The sequence below is a fragment of the Gadus chalcogrammus genome, chromosome 2 (genome assembly GCF_026213295.1).
Source record: "Gadus chalcogrammus isolate NIFS_2021 chromosome 2, NIFS_Gcha_1.0, whole genome shotgun sequence".
NCBI lineage: Eukaryota > Metazoa > Chordata > Actinopteri > Gadiformes > Gadidae > Gadus > Gadus chalcogrammus.
In genome coordinates this window covers 8,671,723-8,685,115 of record NC_079413.1, presented here as the reverse complement: position 1 = coordinate 8,685,115, position 13,393 = coordinate 8,671,723, and the positions used below count along the sequence as shown (strand labels likewise).

The 13,393-nt window shown below is 44.7% G+C and overlaps 1 protein-coding gene across 1 annotated transcript in view; it reads right to left on the bottom strand.

Annotated features, from left to right (window-relative positions):
* Window positions 1–13,116, bottom strand: part of plcl5 (phospholipase C like 5) — a 72,435-nt gene extending 59,319 nt beyond the window's left edge. Inside the window, exon 1 of the mRNA XM_056608934.1 lies at window positions 12,218–13,116. Within this exon, the coding sequence (XP_056464909.1) occupies window positions 12,218–12,529 (312 nt within the window). The 5' untranslated portion in view covers window positions 12,530–13,116. The remainder of the gene's footprint in view (window positions 1–12,217) is intronic.
* Window positions 13,117–13,393: the final 277 nt, after the last annotated feature.

The following is a 13,393-nucleotide window of genomic DNA, read 5'->3' as shown; positions in this document are numbered from 1 at the left end:
ATATAAAGGGCGTCTAACTCCAGATCTTCCAAATGACCCGAGTCAACTCATTATAAAGCGCTGCGGTAATTGAAGACAATACTCCAAACCTATGAAAAACAACGTTATTAAATGTCCCCCAGTTGCGGCTGACCCCATTGTTGGGGCGTAATTAGACATTTCGAGCAGTGCCTTCGAGTTCTCCCTTCCTCTTCCTCTCTCTGCCCTCGCGCAGCACGCTTATGAGAAGGTAATTAACGACTTTATTCAACAACATACATACACATGTATATTTTTCCCCCAACAAATGACATTACAGAGCCCGGTGCTCCGTCACATTTGGTAGTGCACTCAACGTGACGGAGCACCGGGCTCTGTAATGTCGTTGTAAATTGGTTGTTGTATGGCTTGCATACATAAATACTTGAATCAGGAGTCGTAGAGTGTATGTGAGGTTGGGGAGCAAGAAGCGCCGTAGCCAAGGCTCAATCCAGACTAGCAGGTTGGACATAAATATCAGCAGCTAATATCTGGGGGCTGAGTCAGTGCTTTGGGCTCTCACTCGGTCTTCAGCTCATATACAGCAACACGTAAAGCGTAAGCACATGCATTCACAATCCCATTACCTGCGACCCACACATACGCGGATAGACTCACGCGCAATTTATCTCCCTCTCGCTCTTGCTCTCCCTCTCTCACACACATGTTCACACACGTGCTCAGACACACACATACACACACACACACACACACACACACAGACACACACACACACACACACACACACACACGCACTCAGGCACACACACACACATATACAGAAACACACAAATGAGCAATATCCCACACTCCATCCCACGCTTGCCTCCCGTCCGTGTTCGTATCCAAGAAAATTCCCAGAATGCATAGGGGTCCTGATTTAGATGAGAACATGAGAACCCCCCAGAGGACAAAATAGAAAACCATGCTGATTATTTATTGTGTTGTTAAAGGGGTGGGGGGTGGGGGGGGGGGGGGACACAATGGATAGGCAATCGGGATGGGAAGAGCTCATCCCATGTGCAAACACAGCGCATTGTATGTGATCCAGTGTTCACAGTAGGGATTCATGTTTTTTACCCAACGATTTGGGAACATTTTCTATCACGGGAACAGAAGCCAATATCCGAGGAAGCCCGGGAAAATACGCTAGCATTTAAGGTGTTCCGGTTCAGTCCTCACTAAATGCAACAAGGAGAAATATGCATAAATCTTCGGGTTCACAAGGTTGACCACTTTAGCGTATTATTAGTGGTATTGACAATTATTGAGGATAAAGATGCAATTTTTTCTCAACATTAGAATGATACAGACATAGACTTATGTAGACTTTGCATGCAGCTTGAACAATGACCTTTAGTGCAAGGATTATAAAATGCCAAAATGCCAACAAAGGATTATAAAATGCCTATGATCTTTCTGCCACCTCATGTAGGTTATATTTTACCATTCTTGTATTATATAATAAATAATATTTGTTAAATATTCATTAAAGGTATAAAAGGTATAATAATAACAATGTAACATTTCCACATTCAAGTAACTTAAAAATGACTAGAACTATATTAAATATCTTGTATCTTGTTGTGGGTTGTGTATTTAAAGTATCCCAAATGGTTCCAACAATGTTAAAACACAGAGAAATCTGTTGTTTTCTTCAAGGTAACAGTGGGTTTAATGGTTTTTCTTTTAAGGACGACACTCATTACCCCTCCATCCCCTAACTTTCGGGGAAATACAAGAAATAATATTGCAATGATATTGCCATATCGATCTAGCTTACTAAAATGTTCTACTACTATAAAGTCATAACGTTACTGCAAAAGCCATACAGTTATTTTAAGTATGATTGCTTCAGACCACGGATAACAGCCTTGGGCTCCCCAATGATTGAATTTTCCACAAAAGGGGCCCAACAAAAAGTGAATTAAGGTATTAAAATATGCCTATCCAAAAGAAATATACACAACCTCGTCTGTGAAAATGACCTCTGTCTGAGTCTGATAGATGTTTCACCGGAAATGGTGGTTAAGACAACAACTCACACGATCCCACGCTATTTCACCGCATCATCAAACTAAGTATTTTGGACCGAAAGATCCCTAGCGCAAGTACCGACTCATTATACCTCTAAGGCAAGTAACTTGGCGCTTTCAAAGCCATCCTATTAAGCCGAGACGGATTCCATATTCTGTGATCAAAGGCTGCAGCAGCGATGCCTTCTGTAATAGCCAAGAAATGTCAGATTTAGAAATATTGTCAATGATCACTCAAAGTTAACAGACCATTTCTTCATTTTTAACTCGGCATTTCAAACTGCCAGTACAGTCGGTTGAATATAAACAATGCCAGTGGCCTACATGGTGCTTTAATTCAGTGTAATGCTGTTAGGGTTCAAATAAGCTTCCAGTGTGTTCCACCGGCGCAATCACAACGCTGTGGCATTCGTTTTAGGTGGAGTAAACTGCAGGCCTACATATCATCCCGTGAAACAGGAAATTGTTTGGATGGGTATTCCCGGGAATCTCTTTTCATTCTCTCTTCATTGAACCCTATTGTCCAGTGGCATCGGTGCACATTTGGTGCAAGACTGCATGCCCGTGACTGTGAACATCAACATTCACAACAAGTGTGCCTGCGATCACGCCTGAGGCACGGGAAGGGTCGGTATGGCCTGGGGCGGGGGGGGGTAGGCAACCGACACAAGGAGGTTGCCTGCCCCCCCCCCCTCAGAGGTCAGAGCCCCCCCTCAGAGGTCAGAGCCAATGACTACGTGGATGGGCCAAACAGCCCGAGGTGCTTGCATTCCTGTGCGCAGGCGAGATTGGTTAGTCAGACGGCCGAATATAACCCAACGTCGACTCGGCCCGTGTTTGAAGCACGGAGAAAAAAAACATCGGCACATCGTATGACCACAAAATGTGTGACACGTTTTGAATATGAAAGCATGAAGCCGAGTCACACCGTGTTAGCTGAGTCAACTCGTCCGAAAAGGGCCCCCTGTTACAAGGCAATATGGAGCCAGACGGGTTGTTGTGCGAAACGCTGAAAAAAGAGGAGGGGGAGGACACAACGGCTCGGTCTCTTCATCGGTACACCCACCATCCCCTGTGCTTAAAGACCATGAGGCGTTTCTTTTTTATTTTTCTTCCCCTCCCTCTCAACTTGGACCATCTGCGCCATGGCAAGAAGAAAAAAAAAAAAAAAAAAAAAAAAAAAAATGTATAAAAAAGAAAACGCCACCATCTGTGAATATCCCTGTTGAAGCGGAGCAGTGCCAGTGCCGACCATGGAGTCATGGTGGTAAACAGACATGCAGCGCTGCAGACAGCAGGCCGCTCCATATGCAGTGGACCCTGCTCGGTGTATCCTCGAAACGTCCATGCAGCCTCCCCCCGCCCACTTCAGGCCCTCTCCTCTCTGGGAGCAGGTGGCAGCGGCGGTACCACTGAGCTGGAGCAGCGTGTGGGCCAGCACAGCGGTGGGGTGGCGTCCGTTTGGAAACAATTTGGTATTTATGTGTGATGAATTTATCTGTGGATTTTTGGTCACAAAGAATGTTCCATGATGGATTTAATGTTGAATTGTAATGTCTCCATTTTATTTTCAGAGTAGCGCTCTCTCTCGCGCGCTCGCACGTGTGTAGGTGTGTGCGTAAACGTGTGTGTGTTTGTATTTTACCCTTTACCTTCAATACTTTGCAGGTTATATTGCTAACTTTCTTTTCTGATTCTATTTGCAGGCTGAAGGTTTTATGAAGCAACATTTGTGCCCGAGATTGATTCGGGCCTTTGTCTTGTAAACAACATGTTTACGAAGATTAACCTGTCTATCAGTTGTTCTATGGAGACATCCCCACTGCGGTCTATAAATAGGCTGAGACCTGTGGTGTAGAGGGATTTGGCAAAGTGCTAGGTTGGCGAGAGAGCAGGAGCAAGAAGGAATGGAGGTACAGAGAAGTACAGAGACAGAGACACAGACACACACACACACACACACACACACACACACACACACACACACACACACACACACACACACACACACACACACACACACACACACACACACACACACACACACACACACACACACACACACAAACACACAAACACACACACACACACACACACACACACAGCGAGAGACAGAGCAAGAGAGAAAGAAAGAGTAGGTCTGGGCAACATGGGAACATTAAGCATCGATATATGTGTAAGTTAAATGCATAGTAATATCATTAAGTTAAACCCTTCTCCATTCCTCTCTGCCATTTCAAACATCAGGTCATGGCTTATCAGACTTTGTCTTCATCATACAAACTTGTTTTTCCCTTTCTTTCCCTTTATCCTTATATCTTGACGCAGAACAAAAATGTAAGAGCGAGAGCGATACCGAGAACGAAAGCTCGAGAGAGAGAGAGAGAGAGAGAGAGAGAGAGAGAGAGAGAGAGAGAGAGAGAGAGAGAGAGAGAGAGAGAGAGAGAGAGCGAGAGAGAGCGAGAGAGAGAGAGCGACCAAACCAGCATTGGCACCCACTAGCATCACAGAAGCAACAAAGCAGAAAAGCTACAGAAACCAGATGGCACAAAAAAAAGCCACTAGTTGGATGACACCATAGCCTTCCAAGCTCCTAACAGGGAGCCGTGCAAAATCACTGCTGGAGCTCTCAGTAAAAGCCTGGCTAACAGCAGGCGTCCATCGGTGATTGCTTTGGTAACTCAGCCCTCTTATCAATTAACTTTGTTTCCAGCACTCAACCTCTACTCGGATATCCGCCACGACTCTGAACAGTCTAGGTTGTCGTCTTTCATGTTAGGATAATTTTTTGGCATGAATGCCACTCTTCTGTGAAGAACAAAAAAAACTCTTGGTCGCAAAGTGTCAATTGACACAAACAGTATCACACTCTTCACACAGACTGAGCGAGTGTGACATTAAGCAACATCTTTGTAAATCTATGATAATTGTAAACGACAACCAGCATGCCCGTGTCCCTAAAAGGTGTGTGTGTGTGTGTGTGTGTGTGTGTGTGTGTGTGTGTGTGTGTGTGTGTGTGTGTGTGTGTGTGTGTGTGTGTGTGTGTGTGTGTGTGTGTGTGTGTGTGTGTGTATGTTTTTGTGTGTGTGTGTGTGTGTGTGTGTGTGTGTGTGTGTGTGTGTGTGTGTGTGTGTGTGTGTGTGTGTGTGTGTGTGTGTGTGTGTGTGTATGTTTTTGTGTGTGTGTGTGTGTGTGTGTGTGTGTGTGTGTGTGTGTGTGTGTGTGTGTGTGTGTGTGTGTGTGTGTGTGTATATGTTTTTGTGTGTGTGTGTCAGTATCTGTTTACGTGTGTGTGTGTGCCAGTATATGTGTTTGTGTGTGTGTGCGTGCAGTGTATCTCGTGAACAGGACGTGTATGGGCTAACCAAATGTATGAGCGGTAAATACAGCTGTGTATTACCAACTCAACAAAACATAGTGTTACTAGAATATAGTCAGAACACATCCAGAACACACACAGAATAAAACCAAGTAAATAAATGCAAAGTAAATAAATGCACTCATTTCAAAATACATCCAGAATATTGTGAATACATATAGAGTAAATTCAGATGACATTTAGACAACATTCCCTTTTCTTTAGACAATATCATTCATTATTAGGTACTCTTTTGCATATTTGTCTAAGCGTATAATAATGCTCCAGATTCAGAGTGCTATCCCAATTACCCCTCAATTAGGCTTATCTTCAGGATAAGCCTGCTAAATGTTCTGTTCAATCACAAATTCATCCCATTCCAGTAATTCTTGCATAGGGTTCCAGTAAACGGGTTCCTCCTGTATTTACACAAACACACACACACACACACACACACACACACACACACACACACACACACACACACACACACACACACACACACACACACACACACACACACACACTAGGTAAATACAGTGGAGGAAGCAGATTCATCTAGGTAAATACAGGGGGGGGCAGCAGAGTACTGGTTGGACCTGTCCCCCCCCCATTCGCCACTGCTTTACATTGGAAGACATGGACCTTACTTTGTAAAGGATTGTACTTAATGGGGCTGCGTTATAACTTGCTGATGCAGCACATTGTCTGTGCAGTTTGTTCAATAAACTGGACATGTATATATAATTATATTAACCACGATATGGGCTTACACATTGGGGCATTCTGAGGAGGAGGAGAAGGAGGAGGTGGAGGAGGAGTGTGCTTTACAGGTGCCAAACTAAATGGAGCCACCGGCGTTATGACTGTGCAACCCGTATCCGGTTAGTAAGTCACCGTTACCCTCTGACCTTCGGAAAACAACCAAACTGAATGATTCAAATAGTTCACCTCCTAAGCAGGACAAGACAAAAGCTGAACTTTCTTCTCTGCGGAGTCAAGGAAATCCTTCAGAACTGACAAGGATTGTCATGTTTTCATTGATTGACCCCTAGCAGCATGAATGACATGTCATACCTTTTAGACGCCTACCAGATCCTATCTCGCCTCAACCCTGCCCACAGCACCACTGACTTCTGCTGCTGTTTTACGCCCAGCACGAATCACAAAGATTAGGCATTGCTCCAAACACATCATGGCGGCCAATTGAATCACTTGTCCTCAATATTAAAAAATCTCCTTCATCTTGGGACCTTAATTAAATAAATGGCTAATTGGGGTTTTCTTTCCACTTAGCTCAAGTTATTATGGCGTGAGCCATCATGAACTAAGCGACATAGAGGAAGTTCAGCCACTCCCTGTTCTTCTGATATATAAGAAAGCTTGGTTCATGCGGACGTCCTCTATCCCTCTGACAGAAGCATGCACTGATGCAATTGTATTTGATAGAGTCTTTCTCGCGGTATTGCGCAAAAAAGGCAAGGATGTGTACAGGATGTGCATAGGACATTACTTAGGCATGATCTTCTTTCATAGACCAAACCCCTTGGCATTCCAACTGGGCTTTGATGCTCCAATGTTTGATGTCCTTCCTGAGGTCTCCTCAGCCTCGATCGTGGTAGGAGTTTGGGGAAAGAGGTACAATGTGTTGACCTTTGCTATACAAGGTATGGCATTAGCATTTAGCCAAAATTTAAAAGCTGTTTTTTGAAGTGCTTGATAAAATTGCTCAATGTCGACAACACACATCCTCAACGAGCACTCAGGGCACCCATGCGTGGATTGAGGGGTGAGGTATGGTTGCATTTACAGTGAGTTCATTAAGTAAAATTAAATTGTAGCTTAGCGGTGAAAAAAAACAACAGATAAGCTCTGATGAACTGCAGGCTGCACGTAGCATATACAATTATAAAATGGGCAGGGCAGTGAGGTGCAAAGGTGTGCGTCAGTTCCAATCCCGCGGAGACGAGCTGGGGGGGACATGTAAACACCTTTATGTGTTTTTTTTGGATTGCACACTTGTGTCCAACCCCTGTCACTAGGGGAGGACGACGATCATCCGATTCCTGGAAGCAGGGGTTCCGCTTACATTAGGGGAAGAATGTGAAAGCAGTAGGAGGACACGCAGGCAGGGGGGTGGGGGACTGTGGGGCTGGTGGCTGAGGGTAGTAGTAGAAGTAGGGTAGGGGATCAGGGAAGATCAATAAAGGGGAAGGGATTTTTAGGTGCTTTATCTGATTGGGTTTTAAGGGGGAGAAAAAAAGGGAAAGAAAAGCCAAACAGCTGAGGACGGTGTAATGAGTCTGGAAGGAAACCAGCTCTGGGCCCGAGAGGTGGTGAGGACGAGAGGAGAGGAGGTGAGGAGGTGAGGAGGAGAGGAGGAGAGGAGGTGAGAAGGAGAGGAGGTGAGGAGGAGAGGACGAGAGGACGAGAGGACAAGAACATGGAAGAACATTATGCACCTATGCAATTCTTTGAAACGGTAAATGGAGGTTGTATATTTCTAGAGGGCAGGTGTTAAAAGGTATCGTGGAGGACAAAAGCTTACAGAAATGTCTTGAATAACCTTTGAATGAGTCAAAAGAGTTTTTCATTCAAAAGGGCATCAGAAAAATGCTTTGAAATTATCCATTTGAGAAAATTGCCAAAATTCAGCCGAACAGTGTCAACTAATTGTAACACCTCAAATCGACAAGCCACAGCATTTTTCAAGTCCAATGAAATGTTTTTCTTCCTGTGCACATCCGGTGTATTTTCTGTACGAAACCCAAGCAGTTTCTATTTGATAGCCCTGGCAGAGCCTGAAAGGCTTTTGCTATGAAGCGCTGCTATCCCTACGCCCCCCCTCTACTGTGCTGTGCACTGCACTATGTTTGCCATTCCTGCAACCACCACCATTGCCACCACCACGCTCCTTAAATAAGCACCCAGTATGGCTTACAGGCCCCATTATCAACCAGGCTTCTACAACGGCAAGGCCTACTGCTGCCTGCTGCTTTTACTGCGATAAATGTAAGAGTCGCAGCATGATGCCGGATGCATAACGCACAACCGCAATCAACGTGATCATGAGCGTGTCAACAAAGCTACACAAGGGCCCTGATCCACACAAGAAGCAAGGTGTTTTTCCTTCAGCTTTCTTATCAGTCACTTATTCTTGGTTTTTAAAACTATTTTGTTTCAAGAATTTTTGTCAGATGCTAATTTAAACAAGAAAAATAACTGATTATTTAAGTGGACGCCGGTAGCTGAAAACATCAAAGCACTATCTCCATGTACCTAGAAAAATAAACTTCCTATTACTGATGAACTGGTTGATTTCTGAACTCCCACAACAAAGCACATTCACTAAACGTATATTCCTCTTAGTGTAGCTGGTAGATGATAAATTGGGTTGAGTATAGCCCAACAGAACTTTTTAGTGGTCGGAAGAAATCTCTTCAAGTAAAACATGGAACACAGTTGGATCGATTCAATTAAATGAATCGGCTGCCTCTTATGGAGGCTTCATAACATGTGTCGATTAATAAATAAGATAATAAGTAATTGAGTAAATGATGCAAAACAACATATTTGAAGCACAATGTTCATACCAGTCCTCCACATTTATGTTGTTGCTTGTTGCCCAACAAAACATATTGAACAGAGCATTTTCTTGCTCCCAGCAGATCTGTGAACACCAATGACCTTGAAAATGCATGCGTGTCGGGAGATCGAAATACTGCAAGGAAACGTATATCAAGAGGTGGGGGTAAAGGTCAGAGCCACAGGAAAAGGGGAAAACATATTGTTGTCCTCTTTGACGCTGGTGCCGTCATCACCACATTCCCAGGGACACACTCCTGCCAGCTTCGTATAGCGTGATGTGCTGGCTCACAGTCGGTCTGCCCTCCTCCTCGCCCCTCAGCCAGGCTGGAGCCCACCCTGCAGCTGTCCACAGTCCATCCTTACATAATGAGACAACTCAGGCTCCATCACCACAAACACACACACGCACGCACACGCACACACACACACACACACACACACAGACACACACACACACTCCCCCTGCCCAGGAAATGACACAGGGTAGGTGGGGGAGACAGTCACACACAAACCCCCTAGAGGCCACGGTAACGCAAGCAAATGCGATTTTGTGATTGCTTATTTGCCAACCCACGCTTGGAGACACAGCCTAGAGACACGCACACACCCGCTCGCTCGCACACAGAATTCCACACACGTACACACAATCACACACATGCAATCAGACACATGCAATCACACACACACAGACACATTACATCGCACACATATCGTATAATACACACCCTGCATCTCTAACCGTCTATGACAGACATTTGATGCTGACAGCAGAGAATTCTGAGGCATTACAGAGACCTTTAGAGGAGTGTGACATTTACGACGTCCATATAAACCAAACAGCAACAATGACAAGGAACGACTCAAATATTAAACTTTTCATTGTCGTGACTACGGTATAAACATCGACACTCTCAGTTCCGCCCGTAGTGCATTATGCAGGAGCCAAGGATGTTTTGAAAACAGAGAGCCTCAATGCCTTGCCACCTACAATCAGTCCTTCATGAATAAGAACATCACAAGGCGTGAGTCTAATCCACCAGTCTAATGTTTGAAGAGTTAGGGGGATATACAAAATAATCCCGGATGTTCTCAGTTACGCATTTATTAGTGAAAGATACAGGGGACTTATTCTGAGGAGCTATGCCTCCGCGGGGGCAACAATTCCCATCGCTGCTGATGAATAAGCAACGACACTTGAGAAAGCAATGACACAGATATTGTCATTGTATTTTCATTTATCCCTTGATTTTTCAATACTGATAATTATTTATCCAAGAATTTTAGCAAAGCTCAAGCAAAGAACAGACTGTGGCTCGGGACAATAACTTAATATTCAAACCAATAATATTACATTAATGATACCTTTTTTAGGAAGTTATTTGACTTAACTAGCCTGTAGTAACCACTAGTAATGGTTATAAAATGGTTGTTATAACCAGGGTCCTAAATTACACAGCAATGATAATATATATATATGTATATACAATATATCTTCATTCAAATAAAAGTGGATTATGCTGTTAGTTAATTCAACATCATGCAACAATGAGCATTCACATTGCATCAGATGTCTAAAAGAATATCAAGTAACCGAAACCATAATCTGTCAAATACAGCTGTCGACAATCCTTCCTGCATATTATACCGCCCATTTCTGCCTACATCAAACATTGCTTTTTTCCAGTTATCCAAAATTCGAAAAACTAAAAATAACTATTTTCATATACATCTCAAGATCCTTTCAATGTACCCTATGTGCCAATATTTATCGGTGGATGTCTTCTAGGAAGAACGACTTTGTACTATGACCTTGGCTACATAAGGCAGAAGGGAAAAGAGAAGCTAGGGGGAAATACGATTAAGATGGCAGTGTAGTCTCATGGCAACAATGGGATATACCAACGGGAGGTCTTCAGTTTGAAGACATAAACTAAGATCTGAAACACGGCGGCGAGATGTGAGGAACAGTCCTTCGAAGACCTCTGTGGCGTTTGGAGCTCAGAGGTCTCAGGTTACCTGGAGGTGTTGTGCGATGAGAAGAGGACTGCATTAGAAGATTTTGCTATCATAATATCAATAACTCATCACACAGGCAGCAATTGCTGCCTTTCTTGAGATTTCCTTCAGAGGGTTACCGTCAAACGCAGTGTGGGCGTTGGGCTATGTGTGGGTGCTGTCTACCTGAGAGAGAGAGAGAGAGAGAGAGAGAGAGAGAGAGAGAGAGAGAGAGAGAGAGAGAGAGAGAGAGAGAGAGAGAGAGAGAGAGAGAGAGAGAGAGAGAGAGAGACACACAGAGAGAGAGAGACACAGAGAGAGAGAGAGAGAGAGAGAGAGAGAGAGAGAGAGAGAGAGAGAGAGACACACAGAGAGAGAGGGAGAGAGAGAGAGAGAGAGAGAGAGAGAGAGAGAGAGAGAGAGAGAGAGAGAGAGAGAGAGAGAGAGAGAGAGAGAGAGAGAGAGAGAGAGAGAGAGAGAGAGACCACATCTATAGGGGGTTCAGCAATGGGGTAACAGAATGAATTAGACAGGGTTTTGTTTCAGTTGCTAAGCAGGCACGCTAAGATATGATAGAATGTCATTCTCTCACTGTGCCACACATACAGAACAATAGACAAGTACGACTTCATTGTACTATTGTTAAAATTGTAGTTGTATCTTTCATATGTTAATCTCTTCATTCATCTATAAGTCTAGTCTACATATTTTCGACACGCTAAAGCACCAGTCGGATATCAAGGGGGGAGACTCTTTGCTGTCACTTGTTTACATTGTGTAATGAAGGGAGCTGCAAGAGAAGATAGCTGCAAACAAAATGCATTGGCTTATCCCAATACACCATACAGTAGAGATACTCATGTATTATTGAGGGTCAGTGGACTGAATGCTGCTGAATGCAATAATGATAATGATCTCCCTTTAAGACTTGGAAACAGTTATCTTGTTCCACCTGCAAAACCTACGGGCCGGCGATGTCGGGGTATGCATTCGTCTTGGAGCATGCTGGGACAGCACTGAGACCTTTTTTTGGGAGGACAACATACCTCCCCCCGAACTTATGAATGGGGCAATCATTGGACTTCACGTGTACACTCAATAGTAGCCCAATTGGACAGGGACTCTGGGGCGTTTAATTATTCTCTGTAAATAAGTCTTACTAACTATATCATGGGCTTCTTGGAAGATAATTGCAAATAGTCATCTCGACAAATCAACGAACCTTCATGATGCCGCAAGGTGTGTTTGCAGCTCCGTGACTTCGCTCGGCTGAATTATCGCGGCTTCTACCTCCAAGTCTTGGACTGCAGTGCTCTCTGTATCGCCCGTTGGCATAAACTACTTCCGATCCTCCGTAGAACGGGTGCCCTGCTGCTGGCGAAACGTCCAAATACGCCCGGGATCCAGTGAGTGGTAACAGGGTGTCATCGCTGTTAAATCCCGCTATGTTGGTCGCACTCTGTGCCACTTGGGCGCCCATGGCAGGGTCCATAAAATGTCCCGAACCCGCATCAGAAGCACGTACCCCTTCCATGATCCACCGGTCGGTTACAGCAGTAGCAGCAGCGAAGCCTTCACACCACAACCACAATCCATTGTCTCAAAGCAGAGAACCCGTTTTTTTTGGAGTCTGCGGACATCTGAAATGTTCCCAAGAGTAGGGTCACCATCCATACATCGTCGGAGAGTGCATGTCAAAACAGGAAGGTTATGAAAAGAGGGGAACAGGATTTGAAGTGCGCTGTCGATCAACTCTTTCTCTGACCGCTCGACTGAGAAATGAACAGATGGTACCCCCCCCACACACACACACACCACCCCCCGATCTAAACTGCCGTGATTAGCTTTCTGCTGGCGTCCACATTGGCGTCGAAACGTTCTCACAATAATATTAGGAGTGTCAAGGTCCACCCTGTTTACACCGGGTATAGTTTTCAATTTCGTCTGCCTGTCACCAATGTTTCGCGGTATTTTCTTCCTCAACGCTCCTCTCTTCTGTTGTCTGTCTAGCGCCTGTGTGTGTGCGTGTGTGTGTGCGTGTGTGTGTGCGTGTGTGTGTGTGTGTGTGTGTGCGTGCGTGTGTCTGTGTGTGTGTGTGTGTGTGTGTAAGAGAGTGTTGCCTCGTCCTGTACTTTTCAGCGCTTGCAAATGGGAACGCTCCCCACGTGCATCCGCGGGACGATTCAATAGCGTGCGCGCGCCGTCGCCACCACACACCCACGGCACGGGCGCACTGAACAACTCACTCAGTCACGCGCACCAAGACCGGGAAACTCACTCTTCGATTAGTTAAACACACGCTGCTCGAGCTTGATTCAATTGAAGGACAAACCAATTAATAAAGTTAGACTTGATACTGCAATGCAGAATTGTTGCATTATTGGGCATGGAAAGGATA